This window comes from Tachyglossus aculeatus, chromosome 7 (assembly GCF_015852505.1).
Source record: "Tachyglossus aculeatus isolate mTacAcu1 chromosome 7, mTacAcu1.pri, whole genome shotgun sequence".
NCBI classification, from domain to species: Eukaryota; Metazoa; Chordata; class Mammalia; order Monotremata; family Tachyglossidae; genus Tachyglossus; species Tachyglossus aculeatus.
Window position 1 is genome coordinate 33,409,583 of NC_052072.1, and position 22,103 is coordinate 33,431,685.

General features: G+C 43.7%; 1 protein-coding gene across 1 annotated transcript in view; it reads right to left on the reverse strand.

Moving 5' to 3' along the window:
• Window positions 1–9,586: 9,586 nt before the first annotated feature.
• Window positions 9,587–22,103, reverse strand: part of RHBDD1 (rhomboid domain containing 1) — a 144,130-nt gene continuing 131,613 nt past the window's right edge. Inside the window, exon 7 of the mRNA XM_038749192.1 lies at window positions 9,587–12,677. Within this exon, the coding sequence (XP_038605120.1) occupies window positions 12,574–12,677 (104 nt within the window). The 3' untranslated portion in view covers window positions 9,587–12,573. The remainder of the gene's footprint in view (window positions 12,678–22,103) is intronic.

Consider the following 22,103-nt stretch of genomic DNA (forward strand, 5'->3'; position numbering starts at 1 on the left):
TCAATGATGGTTTGCATCAGACTTTCTGGGGCTGTGTCCTGAGATTCTCCCGCCAAGAAACTAGGTATTTGGGATAGTGGCAGGAAGCACAGTAATTACTGAGTGCCTGCAAGGTACCTATCACACAAGTCTTTGGGGCACATATTATTGAGCTGTAGGTTTACAAGATCGATAGACATATGTTGCCAACATGTACTTCCCAAGCGCTTAGTACAGTGCTCTGCACACAGTAAGCAATAGATACGATTGAATGAATGAATGGATTCCTATTGACGAACACGATCAGAACTTAGATTTAAAAATCTACCTTTGTTGAAATCATCATTTCAGTAAACACCATTGAACATTTTAATTCATTACTCAAAAAATCAAATTATTTTCCTGATCTTTCATTTGAGTTTTAATTAGTGTGCTTTCTGTTGGACTGTTGTTCCTGTGAGAAAAAGCTATTTTCATAATCTTCAATAAAACATGACCAGCATTAATCCCTCCTCTCCCCTTATTTAATCTTGAAATTTGATTTAATTGAAGTGATAATGAAATGTGAGCTTTCTCTTTCAGGGCTCTGAGTTGAGATTTCCAACCTCTAATTGCTAATGCAAAATACATACACGTGTTAAGATAAGAGACCAAAGAAATGGTACGCTTACCTGGAATTATTAGATATGTGTTCATATTTCAAAGACAAAGGGCTAAAATGATTCCTTAGGAGCAAATCTTGTATGGATTACATTTGGAATAAGTTGTATCCAGCCTATAGCTTCCAGTCTTTTGACAGATTCCAGTCTGGTGAATAGAAGATGGTAATTTCGTTTCATTAATTTACTGTGGAGAGTTCTGGAATTCCCTGCAGAAATAGTATCATGAAGTTCTGCAGGGAACTGAGGAAATCTGCATTAAAATGCACACTATGCACAAGTCCCTGCTGTGATACATTTAAAAAAAGTAACGCTGGCTGCTGCGGGTCCTCGAAAACTGCTTCAATTTTATTGCATTTAAGTATTTAAAGATTCAATAGGAAGAATGTTAACTATGCACAGTAAATTGTACCACTTCATCCACACTGCAGTGGTAAAGTGATTAGGGCACTTTCTAGCTCAGTACAGCAAGGACTCTATCTACCTATCTATATATACACCCCAATACAGGGACCATCACCAAAATCATTTCTTTTCTCTGGGTTCATTTATTTTCTCTCAAGCCAGAATGAGAAACTTACTTTTCACCGACTCTGAAACAAAGAGAAAGCAAAAAGATTTTAACTCTGAGATACAGGGGGGGAAAAAAGAAATCCAACCTGGTGTTTTGAAGATGAAAGCAGCTTTTCAAGAACAGCAGGGTGAGATGCGAGATCCTTCCCAAGACTTAAGCTTTTGCAAGTAATTTTTAAATCTGCTGGGGATTGGTGAGGTTTCCCCAGAAGAAGGCCTGGATAATCAAGGCAGCAGATTTTCATTTGGTAGTGCTGGCTAGGTGAGGGGTTACATCCTGAGCAAAGGACCGATTTTGAATATACAACCCACCCCTCATTCCCCTTCAGCCCCATTCCCCCTTCAGTTAAGCTAGGTAGCTCTCTTTCTCAGGTGCATTTCATTCAGCATCTTGTCTCCACCTCTTCTCTTCCATCAAGTGGTGGTATTTATTGAGTGCTTACTGTAAGTGGGAGACAGGATTGCCATGGTCCAGGCTGCAACCCGCCACCCTGTCTGAATCAGGATGACGAGATTGCCGGGTTGGGGGGGTGTTCCCTCCCACCCTGAGGGAATCATCTTGACTGATGAACTAAGACAGGCTGAGTGTGGGTGAGCACCAGCTGGCTAGGGACTTAGTCAATCACAGCAGTATACTGGGGTGTGTGGCTGGTTTCTGCTAATTGCCCGTTTGAGCTGGGTGACTGTGAACATAGCATGTCCCAATTGTCTCAGTGTTTCCAGGAGCCATCATCTTCCAAACTGCCAGGAGCCTCGGCCCACCCTGGTCCAGACTTGCCACAGGCATGAGAGTGGACCCAGCATTGGTCGGGGATGGTCCGGTGCAGATCAGCCTGCCTTCCCACTGCCTGACCCAAGCAGAAAGTGCCTGACTTTCCAGCCCCGCCTCCTGCCCACCAAGTATAATAATAATAATTCATTCAGTCATATTTATTCAGTGCTTACTGTGTGCAGAGCACTGTACTAAGCGCTTGGGAAGTACAAGTTGGCAACATATAGAGATGGTCCCTATCCAACAGTGGGCTCACAGTCTAGAAGGGGGAGACAGAGACCAAACATATTAACAAAATAAAATAACAGAATACGTCCAAACATATATACATATATACAGGTGCTGTGGAGGGGAAGGAGGTAAGGCGGGGTGGGGGGGGATGGGCAGGGGGAGGAGGGGAAGAGGAAGGAGGAGGCTCCTTCATAATAATAATGATGGTGTTTGTTAAGCACTTACTATGTGCAAAGCACTGCTCTAAGCACTGGGGGGATACAAGGTGATCAGATTGTCCCACGTGGGGCTCACAATCTTAATCCCCATTTTACAGATGAGGTAACTGAGGCACAGAGAATCAATCAATCAATCGATTGTATTTATTGAGCGCTTACTGTGTGCAGAGCACTGTACTAAGCGCTTGGGAAGTACATGTTGGCAACATATAGAGACAGTCCCTACCCAACAGTGGGCTCACAGTCTAGAAGGGGGAGACAGAGAACAAAACCAAACATATTAACGAAATACAATAAATAGAATAGATATGTACAAGTAAAATGAATAGAGTAATAAATATGTACAAACATATATACATATATACAGGTGCTGTGGGGAAGGGAAGGAGGTAAGACAGGGGATGGAGAGGGGACGAGGGGGAGAGGAAGGAGGGGGCTCAGTATGGGAAGGTCTCCTGGAGGAGGTGAGCTCTCAGTAGGGCCTTGAAAGGAGGAAGAGAGCTAGCTTGGCAGATGGGCAGAGGGAGGGCATTCCAGGCCAAGGGGATGATGTGGGCCGGGGGTCAACGGCGGGACAGGCGACAACGAGGCACGGTGAGGAGATTAGCGGCAGAGGAGCGGAGGGTGCGGGCTGGGCTGCAGAAGGAGAGAAGGGAGGTGAGGTAGGAGGGGGCGAGGTGATGGACAGCCTTGAAGCCCAGGGTGAGGAGTTTCTGCTTGATGCGCAGATTGATTGGTAGCCACTGGAGATTTTTGAGGAGGGGAGTAACATGCCCAGAGCGTTTCTGGACAAAGACAATCCAGGCAGCAGCATGAAGTATGGATTGAAGTGGGGACAGACACGAGGATGGGAGATCAGAGAGAAGGCTGATGTAGTAGTCCAGACGGGATAGGATGAGAGCTTGAACGAGTAGGGTAGCGGTTTGGATGGAGAGGAAAGGGCAGATCTTGGCAATGTTGCGGAGCTGAGACCGGCAGGTTTTGGTGACAGCTTGGATGTGGAGTGAATGAGAGAGCAGAGTCGAGGATGACACCAAGGTTGCGGGCTTGTGAGACGGGAAGGACGGTAGTGCCGTCAACAGTGATGGGAAAATCAGGGAGAGGGCAGTGTTTGGGAAGGAAGACAAGGAGTTCAGTCTGTGACTTTCCCAAAGTCACACAGCCGATAAGGGGCAGAGCCAAGATTAGAACCCATGACCTCTGACTCCCAAGCCTGGGCTCTTTCCCCTGAGCCATGCTACTTCTCAATGACCTGGTACTTATAGCATGGGTCTGAGAGTCAGAAGGACCTGCCACTTATCTACTGTGTGACCTTGGGCAAGTCATTTCACTTCTTTGTGCCTCAGTTCCCTCATCTGTTAAATGGGGATAAGGCAGTGAGCCCAATGTGGGACAGGGACTGTGTCCAACCTAATAATAATAATAATAATAATAATTGTGTCAGACACAATACTAAGCACTAGGGTAGACACAAGCTAATCAGGTTGAACATGGAAAATAACATAAGTGATTTGCCCAAGGTACAGAGCAGCCGTCACGTGGCCGAGCTGGGATTAGAACCCAGGTCCTTCTGACTCCCACTCTGTCCACTAAGCCACACTGCCAGATCTAGTAGGAATCAACTTGGGAGACGTGTGCTGGGAGAAGTGGTCACATACCCATTCCAATGTGCTTGCAAAATGTGAAAAGCCAAGCGAGTCTTACTCCCAACTTTCTTCCAGTTTCCATTTTCTGCCTCTCAGTAGATGACACATCAGCCCCTACACTCATTCAGCTCTTGCCACCAGGTCTGGCTTCAGAAAGTAAGGCAAATGGATCCTGGCACATTAGTGGCATTTCCCGAGCGCTTGCTGTGTGAGAGTTAGTAGGTATGATCTCTGCCCTGAAGCATGTCACAAACCAGTGGAGGCATCAGGCACTTAAATAATGCCCAATTTGGAGAAGGAAAAGCAGATATGAATGTGAGTTTGTGCTTAAGCAATAGGGTATGTCGAATATGGACAGAAGTGTTCTGGTGGGTTATGTATACCCCCGGGCGTAGTGGGCTCAGGTGGTGGGGATGTAACCTGAGGATTTTAGGAATTAATCCTGGAAGGCCTCCTGGAGGGAGATGTGCTTTTAAAAGGGCTTTGAAGATGGGGAGAGTTGTCTCTGGTGCACTTGAAGGGGGGAAGCAGAGGAAGAAAAGAGGGCCAGCTAGGACGTAGTGGGAGAAGAGAATAGATGTGTAGGAGGGAGAGAGCTGACACTGCCTTATGGACAGTGGTAATCAACCAATCGTATTTATTGAGCGCTTACTGTGTGCAGAGCACTGTACTAAGCGCTTGGGAAGTACAAGTCAGCAACACATAGAGACAGTCCCTACACAGCGGGCTCACAGTCTAGAAGGGGGAGACAGAGAACAAAACCGAACATACTAACAAAATAAAATAAATAAAATAAAATAGAATAGATATGTACAAGATAAATAAATAGAGTAATAAATATATACAAACATATATACATATATACAGGTGCTGTGGGGAAGGGAAGGAGGTAAGATGGTAAGGATTTCTGTTTGATTCAGAGTGGAAAGAGTAAACACTGGAGGGTGTTGAAAAGTAGGAAGATGTGCAGAACATTTTAGAAAAATCGATCGTATCGATTTTTTAATGATATTTGTCATGCACTTCCTGGGTGTGAAACACTTTTCTCAGCTCTGGGGTATGTACAAGTTAATTAGGTTGGACACAGTCCCTGTCCTGCATGGGACTCACAGTCCAAATGAGAGGGAGAATAGATTTTTAATCCCCATTTTACAGATGAGGACACAGAGGTATAGAGAAGTTAAGTGACTTGCCCAAGATCATATGGCAGCTGTGGCAGAATTGGGATTAGAGCCTAGGTCCTCTGTCTCCCAGGCCTGTGCTCTTTTCACTGGGCCACACTGCTTCCTGCTGGCTCTTCCAGTGCTCCAAGAGAACTGACAACAGTATCAAGTCCAACACTGCTTTCCTTATTGGCTGCCAACCAGTCAATTAGGATAGCAGCGTGGTTCAGTCAAAGGTCATGGGTTCAAATCTCAGCTTACCAATTGCCAGCTGTGTGGCTTTGGGCAAGTCACTTAACTTCTCTGTGCCTCAGTCACCTCATCTGTAAAATGGGGATTAAGACTGTGAGCCCCCCGTGGGACAACCTGATCACCTTGTAACCTCCCCAGTGCTTAGAACAGTGCTTTGCACATAGTAAGCGCTTAATAAACGCCATCATTGTAATAGTAATAATAATAATGGCATTTAATAATGACATTTATTAAGCACTTACTATGTGCAAAGCACTGTTCTAAGCGCTGGGGCGGTTGCAAGGTGATCAGGTTGTCCCATGGGGGGCTCACAGTCTTAATCCCCATTTTACAGATGAGGTAACAGGCACAGAGAAGTTAAGTGACTTGCCCAAAGTCACACAGCTGACAGTTGGCGGAGCCAGGATTTGAATCCATAACCTCTGACTCCAAAGCCCATGCTCTTTCCACTGAGCCACGCTGCCTCTCTGATTATTTCTAATTATTTCTATTTCTAATTATTATTTATATTAACTACACCACCACAACACCTCTCTAAAAACATCTTCCCGAGGCAAAAGGAAGGGACACGGAGAGCAGCTGAATTACAGGGCAAGAAGCAGAAGTCTGAAAGGAATCGCTTTGCCGAGAGCACCGTCGGGCATTGGCTAATCTGCCTACAATGAAGAGCTGGCCCTGCTTCCTTCCATACTCTCCCGAATTGTGATTCAAGAACGATTCAATTGGAAAAATAATTAAACACCAACAGAAAAGACTCACCTGGAATCAAAAGGGAAGTGACCACGTCCACATGGGGTAAGACAGATGTCCATTTGAAAGCGATCCCAAACTCCCATGCATCCTTATGGTGCCCGCGTTTCCAGTGTCATTTCCATTCAAACTAAATGGGTTTTTACTTGCCAAAGGTTCATCTTGTTGCAATATTTGGGGATCAGCTGAAAACCATCTGTTGAGCCTGAACAGAAATGGGCAAAAGGCTGAGGGTTGTGCGCTCAAGCGTGCCTCCCGATTGGCCCGTAGTTGGCTTCGGTGACAGCTGCCATCCGGGTGGGCCATCTGTACTGCTCCTTCACTGCTGCCACCCTCCTTGTACTCTGGAGATCTGCCATGAGCCCAGCCAAGATGGCACCAGGGCCTGGAGCTCAGGCCCAGGACTGTAAAAGCCCCCAGTGCTCTTCAGTCACTGGGTGGTTGTTCCATGACAGTCCTTGGGGTTGAAGTGTGTGTCCAGTGGGTGTGTTTTTGTGTGTGTGAGTGTACTATGAGAGGGAGAGAGGGAGAGAGAGAGAGAGAGAGAGAGAGAGAGAGAGAGAGGGAGAGGGAGAGGGAGAGGGAGAGGGAGAGGGAGAGGGAGAGGGAGAGGGAGAGGGAGAGGGAGAGAGAGAGAGAGAGAGAGAGAGAGAGAGAGATGCTTCACCCACTTGAATGATATAAACTTTGGAAATTTGTATATGGCATTGAGGGGCATGTCTGTGCCATGGAGGTTACGGGGCAGAAACAGAATATTTCCTCCAAGATACCCATCCCTAACACAAGTATTGAACCATGCAGACTCAACAATTAAAATTCTGCACCCTTAGAGGGCCTTAACATCGGCCCCATATGCAACAGCAACACTATGATTTCTCACCAGAGGTAGTATGTTTGGTTTTGTCTCCCCCTTTAAGACTGTGAGCCCACTGTTGGGTAGGGACTGTATATGTTGCCAATTTGTACTTCCCAAGCGCTTAGTACAGTGCTCTGCACATAGTAAGCACTCAATAAATACGATTGATTGATTGATTGATTGATTGTAGGAAACATAGTTTACCCTTGTGCTGATACACAGTGCTGGAGTCATCCAACCCATTAGTGACTTTCAGAAGCAACAGGAAGGACCTTCTGTTCTCCTAAACCTGTGCAGATTTTACCTCAAAATGAAGCTGGATCTGGGAAAGAAGGACGATTCAGAAATCAGGACTGGAGCTCTGAAATGATGTTACATAGGGTGAAAATATGCTCCCATCCTGGTTTTGTGCTCTCTCATTGACTGTCAAAGGGAAAAGAAACCTAAGACAAGCCAGAAAGCCCATCTTTTTGCATTAATAAAATGCCATGGTATAAGCAAGTGCGGAAGAAAAACTCTGTTCCAGGTGCTAGGTGGAGTTAATCAACAGGAGAGTGCTACACCGATTCAACAGAAAAAGAGGCAGGAGTTAGTCTGGCTACGAAAAGTCCCCACAGCAAGCTATTAAGGTCACATCTTGGAGGAGATGTCCCCAGTTAAGCCCTCTTTCCCCAGCTCCCTCTCCCTTCTGGGTCATTTGTGCACTTGGATCTATGACCCTTGGGCATTTGATACTCACTCCAACCAAAACCCCACAGCACTTATGTACAACTTCAAATTAGATATTAATTTATATTAATAGACTGTAAACCCGTTGTAGGCAGGGAACGTGGCTGTCAACTCTTGCACTGCACTCTCCGAAGTGCTTGCACATAGCTAAATGCTCAATAAGCAGACTGTAAGCTCATGGCATGCAGGGAATGTATCTATTGTTGTATTACAGTCTCCCAAGCGCTTAGCATAGTGCTCTGCACACAGTAAGCAATCAACAAATACGATTGAATGAATGAAATACCATTGAGTTGATCGATAGTCCATTTAAATACCTTAAAAAGAGGAAAGACCTTATTTAGGTTTAACCAGCTATCCATCCCAGAGATAAAGCAATTCGGAAGGGGAAAGCGGCACAGAAGAAATAATTTAGCTAAAAGTCACTCAAATTCTTCTTAGCTGAGTGGGCTAATTAATAATCTTTTGAACCCCGCTTGGAGAATTAGGGAGAACCAATCACCTGAGGACTAGGGAAAAGTGGGCAATGAAAAAGAGGTCTAAAAGAAAAGACAGAAAGATGAGTTCTTGGGAGGGGCTGTGGTTTCTGAGGATCAAACCCCTTCTCTCTCCTGCTGTAGGAGGCAGCACCTAGAAGCTGGTTGGAAAGAGGTTACAGGCTGCATGTGGGATGGACCAAGGACCTCTTGGAGAAGTAAGAGGGGAAGCCTTCTTGGCTAGTGAGGAACTGTGGATTCCTACATTACGCAGTTCCGGTTGGATTTTTGGTCTGGTCTGTTTACTCGGGAATCATTTCTCCTCTGACACTCTGAGATCCCCTTTGTTAGATAAAACCTCTTTTAGTCACTAACCCAGTCCTCTTCACCTGGTGGGGAAAAGCCAGGGCTTGAGCTCTGGAGGGATGCGTTACCTGGAGTGTAATGGTGGCGGGTGGGGAGCGTCAGTGAGGCTGGTGATCTCTCCGTGTCTCCAGTCTCAGTCCAGTGAGCTCCCCATACACTCAGCTTCAGTCCCACGGGTTCCCTGAGAGGACTGCCTCCCAACTTCAATCCATTCATATGGAGGGTGAGGGACACTCTGATATCTGCAGCTGAGGGGTTATGGCAGGGACCAAAGGAGCCTTACTCAAAATGGGGAGCTCTGTGAGAATCACCACGACATGCTCTCTCCCCGGAACATGGTGAAATTTCAAGGCGGGGTTGGGGGCGGGAGGGGATTGGAAACTGAGAAATATCTGGACAACTGAACCCTGCACAAGAGTGACCCATTGGGCTCTCCTTAAATTGGGTACAACACAGGGGTAGTGCAACAGACTACACTTTGAAGCCAGGGCATGAAGTCTTCTTTCCATTGCCTACCTTTCACTCAGACCACTCATGGAGTGGTCATTAACCTATTGTTCGGCTCTGCTTGGAGTCCTTGGGCTTCGTCCACCTGCCCCAGGCGGTACCAGGGAATCAGGAAGACCCAGGCAGGTGCTGGACACTCAGCTGTGCCCTGCTGGGTGGGAGATACTGCAGAGGACTGGGTTGAAAAAGAAAAGGTGGTTTTCAAAATCAAATCTTCCAACTCCACTGGCATGAAATTTGTACTGTACTCTCCCAATCACTTAGTACAGTGCTCTGCACACAGTAAACACTCAATAAATACCAATGATGATGATGAAATGCTCAGGATTGAAGACTGAACACTTTCAACTATTCTCTAGTACAAAGGGCCGAGAGGAGGTTCAGTGTGATCAGTGAGAGTTCATCAAAATGAGGAAAACTGGCATTTAATTACATCAAAGAATCATCAGTTAGTTGGACCAAAAACAATTTGCAAGAGATAAAAATCCCCAAATATGATGAACAGTGATATATGTAAACTTATACATTTCTGAGGGATCACTCCAAAAGGTTACCCGCATCCATTTGGATAACAAAAACAAAAATGAATTCAAAGGAAATAATATACATTCGTTAGATAAAAGCTTGGTGACATTAAAAAAAACAGTGATAAAAATGCTTTTTAGAGGAAATACTGCTGTGCTGAAAATAAAGCTGGTATGTGAACAAGAGTGATGTGCTGATTTCGCTGGACAACCATTTATGTGCCTTTAAGAGTTTTGCCTTGTTCCACTCCTTGATTTGGCCAAGGATATTACACTTTCTAGCATCAAATATTCAGTGTTTGTCTCTTTACAGCTTGGAATTAAAACTTTAGCAGGCTGGAAAGTGCTGCTGTTCCCAATATATGTGCTATAAACATCTAAAAGTTTTCACTGATTAAACAAATCCTCTGTACTATAGGTGTCAATTTTTCATTTAGAAGTGTGAGGGTGAAGAGAGAGCTGATTTGGAGAGGGAGGCGAGGACTGGGAGGGGGGCAGGTTTCAAAGAATGAACAGGTCAGAAAACTATTACTTTGGATCCTTTCAGCTCCTAAAGGGAAACTCTCAGGTTTTGTCAGGGATTTGGGATGAGTACATTTGGGAGTTCAGCTCACAAAGTTGTGGGGACCTTCTTCCCACTGTGGTACTGGCAGATATGGTTTATAAAATGAGATTATGGATGGAGGTTATGAGTAGGGTTGCCCTTTTCAGGGAAATGAGTACAGCTCTTTCCCCAGCCTACATAAACACTTACATATGTGTGTGCACGTGTGTCTTGTGGGAGGGGGGAGGAGAAACAGGGAAGGGGAGAGGTGCACACACATACACCTGAAGATTAAGTTGTTTGTTTTATTTCCTTCTCCATGGGTGCTATCCCCCAACTACAACCCCAGACTTCCTGAAACAATTGCACACTTACACACTCTTACCCACACATAGTCCTTCTGACCACATACCCTACTACTTAAGCACAAACTCTTCTACATATCCATTTATCCTTTCCCCTCTCTGTAAATGATTTTGTGTCGTCTCCCTCACCGGATTGTAAACTCCATGAGAGCAGGGATCATGGCATCTGTTCTATCGAACGCTCCCAAGTGCAACTACTCTGTTCTGCACTCTGTATTAACCGACTGAGGGATTGTTTCAAAGGCACATTATGAACCTAAGAATTCAAACAGGATTTAGGTTCAAGCAAGGATGGTTTTGAGGGAAACTAAGGTTTAGATAAAAATTCAAAATGCAAAAGTACAAAAGGATTGCCTGGTGATTCTAGGGAAATTCATGTTTTGCCTTCCATTTCCCCCAGAAAGTCCTGCTCCCACCTTGTCAAGGCTGCCGGGAGGGAGGATGAGCCCAGGACAGGGCCCTTCATCTATAGGAAAGGAGGAACTTCCTTCTGCTACCTTGATGCTTTGATAAAAGGGGTGGATCATTCATCCTGAAAAGACCCCGTTGGTTCCTGGAATAAAACATTTAGAAAGGGGCCACAAGGTCCTCTTAGCAGGGGCCATATCAACTTTCAGATAACCAAGGCTCTTTTAGTCTCTTACTAAAGAGGCAGTGTGACTATGTGGAAAAAGCACCGGAGACACAGGTTCTAATGCTGGCTTGGTCACTTTTGTGCCCTTGGGCAAGCCACTTAACTTCTCAAAGCCTCAATTTCCTCATCTGTAAAGCGGGGATAAAATGTTTACTTTCCTTCCCTTGTAGACTGGGAGCCCCATAGGGGACAGTGACTGTATTGAACCTGATTATCCAATGCTTAGCACAATGCTGGAACACAGTAAGTGCTTAGCAAATACCACAATCATTACTAATTATTAACATTTCTCCTCCTGTCAAATATTTTTCTTAACCTGTTCAATGCTGGAGAGCAATCAGTCCAACAGCACCCAGCTGCCCCTTAGTGACTTGCTCTGAATGTGGTCTATTTCCCCAGTGATCATGCAACTGGTCACACACGGGTTTATGCTGGAATAGAGAAGATTAGTTTCAGGCTTGAAATCTTATTTAAAATTCTTCAGAGAGCTAGACCTCTACTAGTCAAATTCAGCAAAAATTCTCAATTGTGGGTATGATCCAGGGAATGTTTTCTAAAGCATTTTTGAACATTTAATGCAAGTCTCTATGGCTGACTAAATGTACTGTGGTGTATCATTATCAAGAACCATAGTAACAGCTCCATTGGAGGCTTTCCTACTCTGTTTGCCGAGTCTTCCTCTTTCATGGAAAGAGATTTAGTTCCATGATGTTAAAATGAAGCTAATACATAATCAAAGGAAGAAATTAGTCCCAGTGCCACCTGGAATACATAGATAAATAAAATCCATGAGATTCTGAACTGCCCAGGATAGCTTTAGAGGAAAATGGATCTCTCATCAAAACTTGCTTCCTCAGGTCAAAATGGAAACCTCCCAAGTTGGTGACGCTGACTCCCAGCACTCAGACCATAAGCCCTTAATGCCCAGATTGAAGCTGGAAGCTTCCCCGAGAGAGGGCAAATGGATCTATTTAATATCGCAAACTACAAAGCAAGGTAAATTGAGCTGCCTCAGAGACACTAGCCCATGAGAAGAGATTTGACTTTCTGGGCCTCTTGAGCCTCACTTTCAAGGGCCATATACCCAGAAAAGTGGCCATTTTAGAAAGCAGCGCTCTGCATTTTGCCTTTCCAAGTTTGTGGATTAGAGGCATTTGGACACTTATCCCATCCTTCCAGGGTTCAATAACTGGTCAGATAGCAACACTTTTTTGGGATTAAGTGGTTTGATTTTGTCCAGTGCAAGGCTGGGTACTCAGAATGGAATCACTGAATAACCGCTGTCTCGCCCCTGGCAAATTGTCTTTCAGGGACACTCTTAAAATGGCATTATCTATCAAATCGGTTAAGTCTTTGTCTCCTCATGTCTTCTTCCGACAGCCATCCCGGACGATGCTGAACTCCGTAGGGTTGCCGATCATAGCTGGAATATCCTGTATGGAAGAAGCACAGGGAAAAACACATAACGATTAGCTGTCTTATTCTACGGCCTTTATGTTATTGTACACGTTTGTGATCTCAGAAACGGGTAGCAAATCAGGGTCAGTATGAAATTTATACAGATTTAGAACGGTATTTAACTTGAAACAAAAACATAAGCAATGTATCAATGTGCAATTGCGTATATCACTTTTTAATAATATATTTTGGAGTCCAGCAAAATTACTTAATTTAGCACTTCTGAATCATTTTTTTTTTCTGCAGGGGGTTCTAAATGGGTATCTGATCAAATTTTCAGATTCTCCAGCCATTTTGATATTTTAATTTCTCTTCCCTTTGTGCTCCACAGTCAGAATTATTTGCCTTCCTAGCAACTTCAAGGATCCAGTGCTTAGAACAGTGCTTGGCACATAGTAAGCACTTAACAGATACCATTATTATTATTATTTGGTCTTTTCTACTCTCATTCTCCCCTAACCAATTCCCCCCAAAGGGAACCTTACTCATAATCTCCACTCATCTCTGAACCAACTCGTCTTTTTTATTATTATTTAAATATTTTTGTTAAGCACTTACTGCCTGCCAGACACTGTATTAAAGCACTGAGGTAGATACAAGATAATCAGGTTGGACACAGTCCCTATACCAAATGGGGCTCACAGTCTTAATTCCCATTTTAGAGATGAGGGAGCTGTGGCACAGTTTCCCTTCCTCTCGACTGTAAGCTCAAAGGCAGGGAATGTGTCTGCCAATTGTACTCTCCCGAGAGTTTAGGACAGTGCTCTGTATATACTAAGCACTCAATAGATACCACTGATTGATTGTTGAAATAATTGAGGAACAGAGAAGTGACTTGCCCAAAGTCACACAGCAGACAAGTGGTGGAACTGGGATTAAAACTCAGGTCCTTTGACTCCCCAACTTGTGCTCCTTCCATGAGGCCACACTGCTTTTAACTATCCTGCTTGAAATACCAACACCGTGGGAACCCAGTATCAGTCACCAAATTCTAAATGTGGGCACCTCACACAACTTGGTCACAGTCACTGCTCGGGTAAGGCCAGAGTGCTTCTAATCAAGACTGATTCAAAGGTGAATTTTTTTTTTTTGGTTGGGAGAGAGGAAAAAACCCCATCGTGCCCCAGTTTAACAAAGAAGAGGACTTTCTGGGAGGAGTTTATGTTCACCACCAGGGGCAAAAGCTATGCTCACCTCTGGGGAGGAGTAAAGCCTTTATAAATAAAAATACTAATAATAATGATGGTATTTATTAAGCGCTTACTATGTGCCAAGCACTGTTCTAAGCGCTGGGGAGGATACAAGGTGATCAGTCTGTCCCACGTGGGGCTCACAGCCTTAATCCCCATTTTACAGATGAGCTAACTGAGGCATAGAGAAGTTAAGTGGCTTGCCCAAGGTCACACAGCTGACAAGTGACGGAGCCGGAATTAGAACCCATGACCTCTGACTCCCAAACCCGCGCTCTTTCCACCGTGCCACACTGCTTCTCTGGCTGTTAATGGCTGCTATTCCCTCACTCAGGATACATTTTGAGGATTAAATGGGAAAAAAATGTGAAAGTGCTTTCAAAAATTAGAAATACTGTACAAATTCAAGGTTTAATCATTTTTAAAGCTATTCATTCAATCGTATTTATTGAGCACTTACTATGTGCAGAGTACTGTACTAAGCGCTTGGGAGAGTACAATACAAAAATAAAAAGACATATTCCTTGCCCACAATGAGCTTATAGTCTAGAGTGGGGGAGACAGACATTAGTGTACATAAACAAATTACAGATATGTACAGAAGCGCTGTGGGGCTGGGAGGGGGAAGACCGAAGGGGCCAAGTCAGGGGGACGCAGAAGGGAGTGGGAGAAGAGGAAAAGTTAGTCAGGGAAGGCCTCTCGGAAGAGATGTGCTTTCAATAAGGCTTTGAAGGGAGGGAGAGTAATTGTCTGCCGGATTTGAGGAGGACGGAAATTCCAGGCCAGAGGCAGGACGTGGGTGAGGGGTTGGTGGCAAGATAGGCAAGATCAGGGCACAGTGAAAAGGTTAGCATTAAAGGAGTGAAGTTTGCAAGCTGGGTTGTAGTAGGAGAGTAGCGAGGTGAGGTAGGAGAGGGAAAGGTGATTGAGGGCTTTAAAGCCAATGGTGAGGAGTTTTTGTTTGATGCGGAGCCCCTTCCTTCCTCTCCCCCTCGTCCCCCCATCTTACCTCCTTCCCTTCCCCACAGCACCTGTATATATGTTTGTACATATTTATTACTCTATTTATTTATTTTACTTGTACATATCTATTCTATTTATTTTATTTTGTTAGTATGTTTGGTTTTGTTCTGTCTCCCCCTTTTAGACTGTGAGCCCACTGTTGGGTAGGGACTGTCTCTATATGTTGCCAATTTGTACTTCCCAAGTGCTTAGTACAGAGCTCTGCACATAGTAAGCGCTCAATAAATACGATTGATGATGATGATGATGCGGAGGTGGATAGACAACCACCGGAGTTTCTTGAGGAGTGGGGTGACACGTCCTGAACGGTTCTGTAATAATAATAATAATGATGGCTTTTGTTAAGCACTTACTATGTGCAAAGCACTATTTTAAGTGCTGGGGAGGATACAAGGTGATCGGGTTGTCCCACATGGGGCTCACAGGCTTAATCCCCATTTACCAGATGAGGTAACTAAGGCCCAGAGAAGCAAAGTGACTCAGTGGAAAGAGCACGGGCTTTGGAGTCAGAGGTCGTGGGTTCAAATCCCAGCTCTGCCACTTGTCAGCTGTGTGACATTGGGCAAGTCACTTCACTTCTCTGGGCCTCAGTTCCCTCATCTGTAAAATGGGGATGAAGACTGTGAGCCCCTCGTGGGGCAACCTGATTACCTTGTACCTACCCCAGCGCTTAGAACAGTGCTTTGCACATAGTAAGCGCTTAACAAATACCAACATTATTATTATTATTATTACTTGCCCAAGGTCACACAGCTGACAAGTGGCGGAGCCGGGATTTGAACCCATGACCAACCCATGACCATTATCTTTCTGTAGAAAGATAATTCGGACGCAGCAGAGTGAAGTATGGACTGGAATGAGGAGAGGCAGGAGGCTGGGAAGTTAGAAAGGAGGCTGACGCAGTAATCCAGGCGGGATAGGATGAGTGATTGTATTAACGTGGTAGCAGTTTGGATGGAGAGAAAAGGATGGACTTTGGCGATGTAGTGAAGGTGGGACTGACAGGACTTAGTGATGGATTGAATATGTGGGTTGAATGAGAGAGAGGAGTCAAGGATAAGACCAAGGTTATGGGCTTGTGAGACAGGGAAAGATCCCATATTCCTCATCTGGAAAATAGAAACACCACAAGCTTATCTCTATTTCGAGAGTATGTCATTTGGGCATTTTGGAAAGAATAAATGTGACTTACAATTTCAAAGTATTATTGTTATTGTTTTTACTTTAGTCTCTTTCAAAAACTGGCCTCTCCCATGAGATCCACTATCAGTGACTTGTTATATCTTACAAATCTCCCTTGTTGCACGGTAAACTTGGGGAAAAATGATGGATGCAAAGAGCTCTCTTTGAAGCAGCATGGCTTAGTGGGTACAGCATGGGCCTGGGCATCAGAAGGACCTAGGTTCTAATCCTGGCTCTAAGATTTGTCTGCTGTGTGTGATATTGGGCAAGTCACTTAGCTTCTCTTTGCCTCAGTTACCTCATCAGTAAAATGGGGATTAAGACTGTGAGCCCCTTGTTGGACATGGACTGTGTCCAAACTGATTACCTGATTAAGCACTTAATACATACCATAATACACACACACACACACATATATATGTATATACACATACACATTATATATGTTCTATATATGTACTATATATATATATATATATATATATATATATATATATATATATATAAAACAGAGCTGAAGTCAGGTCACCAGAATAATTATAATAACAATGGTAATATTTGTTAAGTGCTTACTATGTGCCAGGCACTGTACTAAATCCTGAGGTGGATACTGTGGGGCTTACAGTCTCAATCCCCATTTTACAGATGAGGTAACTGAGGCACAGAGAAGTAAAGGGACTTGCCCAAGGCCACATGGTAGACAAGTAGCAGAGCTGGGATTAGAATTTATGACCTCCTGACTCAGAAACAAGGTTGGAATAAGAAATTTCATCATGAAAAAAACAAAGCATAATTTCAAGTGATAGGGGTTGGTCACTGACCACAGGAAGGCCACAGAACAAAGAGATTATCGGCACTTACTGTAGGCATCAGAAGAGGCAATATTATTTTTGAATTAAGAAAACACCTCTTGCTACTGTTTATTTGTATTTATTTATTTATTTATTTATTTTATTTGTACATATTTATTCTATTTATTTTATTTTGTTAATATGTTTTGTTTTGTTCTCTGTCTCCCCCTTCTAGACTGTGAGCCCACTGTTGGGCAGGGACCGTCTCTATATGTTGCCAACTTGTACTTCCCAAGCGCTTAGTACAGTGCTCTGCACACAGTGAGCGCTCAATAAATACGATTGAATGAATAAATGAATGAATGAATACTGTTGCAAACAAAGCTTTCAATCTGATCTTTGCACCATTTTCCAGGAGAAAATACCACCATTTCCCTGGATATAATCAATAAAGTGAATATGTACAAGGTGAAACCATGGATAGGGTCAGACTTTCAAACCCACTAGCTCAGAATTAAGTCTGTTTGAAGGATCCAAGGAACCCCAACCAAATTTAAAATGACTTAGCTCAATTATTTTGGAGAGAGCTGAATAATCAGATATCTTGATTCTAGGTCATGGTACATTATCAAAAAATTTTTTTCAGATGTTAGACAATGTAAAATCCAATTATCTTCATGTTTTCATTCCAGCAAGGAGGAAACATTTCATCCAGATTAGAAAGAACAAGTGGATAAATTAACAGCCATTTTAACTTAGGTTCAGTGTTTCTGTCACTGGGGGCACTTGACTAGCAACAATTCATGGACTGTGCTCTCGTTCTAATGGCAGCTCAATACAAATGGCATTCAAATTACACTACAGAAAACTATTACACCTTTCCCCTCAAATTATGCAATTTTAATGCCAAGTTTTATTAGTCAAGTAGCTCAATAAATCAGTAGACTCCTTAGAGCTCTTATTCCCAAATGAGGGCAGAATCAACATCAAATTTAACTCCTACTGAGATGTGTCCTGGACTGGGATCTTGTTAGTTTATTTTCATTAGCTAAGACCACAGACAATGCACTCAAAACTCCAAAAAAGCTACCGCAGGGCCTTCATTCTTTCCCATCCACAGAAATTTGAAAGCAGATGAAAAAACCTAAATTCACTAATACCCAGGGTTTGGGGGAAAGAGTGCTGAATGACTATGCCAACAACTCAAACCTAACATGTCCAAAACAGAAATCTTTGTCTTCCTGCTCAAGCCCTCTCCTCCCCACAACTCTGCCATCCCTGTAGACAACACCACCAAGTTCCCTGTTTCACATGCCCATATCTTTGGCATAGCCTCAACTCATCTCTCTCCTTCAACCCATACAGCGTGGCTTAGTGGAAAGAGCACGGGCTTGGGAGTCAGAGGTCATGGGGTCGAATCCCGACTCTGTCGCTTGTCAGTTGTGTGACTTTGGCCTCAGTTACTTCATCTGTAAAATGGGGATTAAGACTGTGAGCCCCACTTGGGACAACCTAATAACCTTGTATCTACCCCAGTGCTTAGAACACTGCATGGCACATAGTAAGTGCTTAAAAAATGCCATCATTATTATATATTAAGTCAGTCACCAAATCCTGTTGGGTCACTCTTCACAAAAATCTCTAGACTCCTCTCCCTTCCTCTCTATCCAAACTGTTACTATGCTGATCCAAGCACTTACATCCCACTCTGACTTTCACATCAGCCTCCTTACTGACCTCCCTGCCGCCACTCTTTCCCTCCTTAATCCACACTTCACCCTGCTTATCTGGATCATTGTCTTTAAAAAAAAAATCCCGTGTATGTCTCGCCATTCGCCCCAAACCTCCAATGGTGGTCCATCAATCTCTACAGCAAACAGAAATTCTTCACCATCAGCTTTAAGGCACTCAATCGGCTCTCCCTCTCCTTCTTACCCTCACTCCTCTACACCAGTCTATTCACGAAAACTAACAGCAACCCAGCCTGCACACTTCACTACTCTTAACACCAGCCTACTTACTGTGCCTCAATCTCAACTCCCTCCCTGTAGACCCCTTGCTAATATCACCAAACCAGGGTCTTTCTCAAGCCGGGAACTCCCTCCTCTCTTCATATCTGACACACTATCACTCTCCTCACCTTCAGAGCCTTACTGAAATAATATCTCCTTTAGAAAGTCTTCCCTGACTATCCTCTCATTTCCACACTCTATTGGCTCTCCTTTCTTTGTTACCTATACATTTGGGCTTGTACCCCTTAAGGCCTGGAAGTCAGGCCTGGGTTCTAATAACGGCTCTCCTTTTGTCTGCTTTGTGACCATGAGCAAATCACTTAACTTCTCTGTGCCTCAGTTACCTCATCTGCACAATGGGGATGAAGACTATGAGCTCTATGGGGCACATGAACAGAGCCCAACTTGATTGTCTTGTATCTACCCCAGAGCTCAGTACAGTGCCTGGCACCTAGTAAGTGCTTAATACAATTTTAAAAAAAAGGTACTTTGATATTCATCCCACCTCTCCCCTTATCCTTATATTCTGTTGCTTCCTGTATCTATAATTCATTTTAATGTCTATCTCCTCCACTGGACTGTCAACTCCTTGAGGGCTGGGATCCTGTAAAACAACTCTGTTGTACTGGACTCTCTGAAATGCCCTCTGCACACCGTAAGAGCTCAATAAATATCACTGATTGAACAGTTACCTAAGATATATTTTTTCAACAAATTTTAAATTTACATAACCTTACAAAATTTAGTAATAGTAATAATATTTATAAAGGGCTTACTGTATGCGGAGTACAATACTAAGCATTGGGACAGAGTAGACACATGGGGGTTAGTCAAAGATCCTGTCCCTCAAGGGGCTCACAATCGAGCCAATCCCACAGAGCTGAACTTTCAAAACCAGAGATTCACCCATTGTAGTTACCTGGCCAAAATTTGTGAGCCTAAAAGATTTTCCTTTTTGTTCCCCAAGTATACTCGTGCTTTCTTTCCTTTGGAAGAACAAACAATTTAGTTCTCTGGACTAGTTTCTTACATACATTTTATCCTTATTGATGAAACGTTCAAGATATAGGATCCGGTTCTCTAGCAGAGGCACTGGGTAAATAAACAATGCTTTAGGAAAGTCTCAAATATTTCTTAGTGGATCGCCTATAAATGTCACACACGTTACAAGTGGCACATTGTCTTAACATGAGGACACCATAGGTGAGACTGGAGACCAATCCCTCAGCCTTCCTCCCACCCCCAGCTTCTTCTTGTCAATCAGGGGTCATAAAGAAGCAGTGTGGCTCAATGGAAAGAGCATGGGCTTGGGAGTCTGAGGTCATGGGTTCTAATCTCAGCTCTGCCACTTGTCAGCTGTGTGACTTTGGGCAAGTCACTTAACTTCTCTGGGCCTCAGTTCCCTCATCTGTAAAATGGGAATTAAAACTGTGAGCCCCACGTGGGACAACCTGATTACTTTGTATCCCCCCAGCGCTTATTCATTCATTCATTCAATCGTATTTATTGAGTACTTACTGTGTGCAGAGCACTGTACTAAGTGCTTGGGAAGTACAAGTTGGCAACATAGAGAGACGGTCCCTACCTAACAGTGGGTTCACAGTCTAGAAGGCGGAGACAGAGAACAAAACAAAACATATTGACAAAATAAAATAATTAGAATAAATATGTAAATAGAGTAGTGCTTTGTACATAGTAAGCACTTAACAAATACCATCATTACTAATATTATTATAATGCTCAGAAAGGGATGGCTATCCTTCTCCTCCTTTCCTTCTGCACCAAAATGGCTCCCCAACAGGCCCAGTAGCACAAGTTCACAGTTCAGGCTGCATCAGGGCAACACATAAATACAAATAAATGAATATATGCATGTACTGGTACTAGTTAAGCACTAATTATGTCCCAAACATTATGCTAAAGTGCTGGGGTAGATATGGCATAATCAGGTTGGACCCAGTCCCTGTACCACATGAGGTACACAGTCTAAATAGAAAAGTCTAGGATTTAATCCTTATTTTACAGAAGAAACTGAGGTACCGAGAAGTTAGATGACCTGCCCAAGATCACACAGCAGACAAGTGGTGGAGCCATGATTAGAACCCAGATTCACAGACTCCCAGTCCCGTGCTCTTTCCACTAGTTCAGGCAGTCATACATGAGTGCCCATTTATATTTACAAATTAGAAACTTAGTGACTCCCACTCTCTTGCCTCTATGCATATATATGTATATATCCTACAAATAGGACTATATGAGCAGGTGTGTGTATTTACACATATACAACTATGTAACTATTAGTTTTAGAAGCATAAATGGCAAAAAAAGATGGTGAATAAAACAAGCTTTGTACATTTCTGGCAGATGATGTGACTGGGTGGAGATTCCTTGGAGGCAAAGAAAGGGAGCCAAGTTTAGTGGGGAGTGGAAGAGAGGGGGGGGTGTGTGTGTGTGTGTGTGTGTGTGTGTGTGTGTGTGTGTGTGTGTGTGTGTGTGTGTGTGTGTGTGTGTGTGTGTGTGTGTGTGTGTGTGTGTGTGTGTGTGTGTGAGAGAGAGAGAGAGAGAGAGAGAGAGAAACTCAGAGTGTGACAGATAGAGAGCAAGAGACAAGAGAGAAGCAGTGATAGGGAGACCCAAAAACCCGCGTTTGTCATACTGGAGCTAAACAGATGTTCCTTTGGCACTCCCAGTAAAGCCAAGGCACCTGGCTGAATTTAGCCCCCAGCTTCCATCAAAAAGTTAGCATGCAAAGCTTGGTTTTGAGCAGAGGCCTCTAATTTAGGGCAAGAAAAAGAGCAGCAGTGGCCCCCAAAAGAAGCAAAAATTGACCTCTTTTACAGAAGAGGAAGGGAAATCTTTCAGAGGATGAAAAACAAAAGATGCACCTCCAAAAGGCTAAACCTCAAAGATAGCACATTCTAAAATAGTTACGGAGTCTGATGATATGACATATCACAACTCATCAACAAATTAACCAATTCATGCTGACTGGGAAAATCAAATGGATTCAAAAACTGACACCCGCCTATTTTAGTAGTTAAAATATTCTAAAGACCTTAACAACATTTTAAAAACTGAGGCCTTAAAGTGGTTGTGGGGATTTAAGTCGAATTTTCATAAGATTCATAAGGATTTTCTCCCTTTTAGACTGTGAGCCCGTTGTTGGGTAGGGACTGTGTCTATATGTTGCCGACTTCATTCAT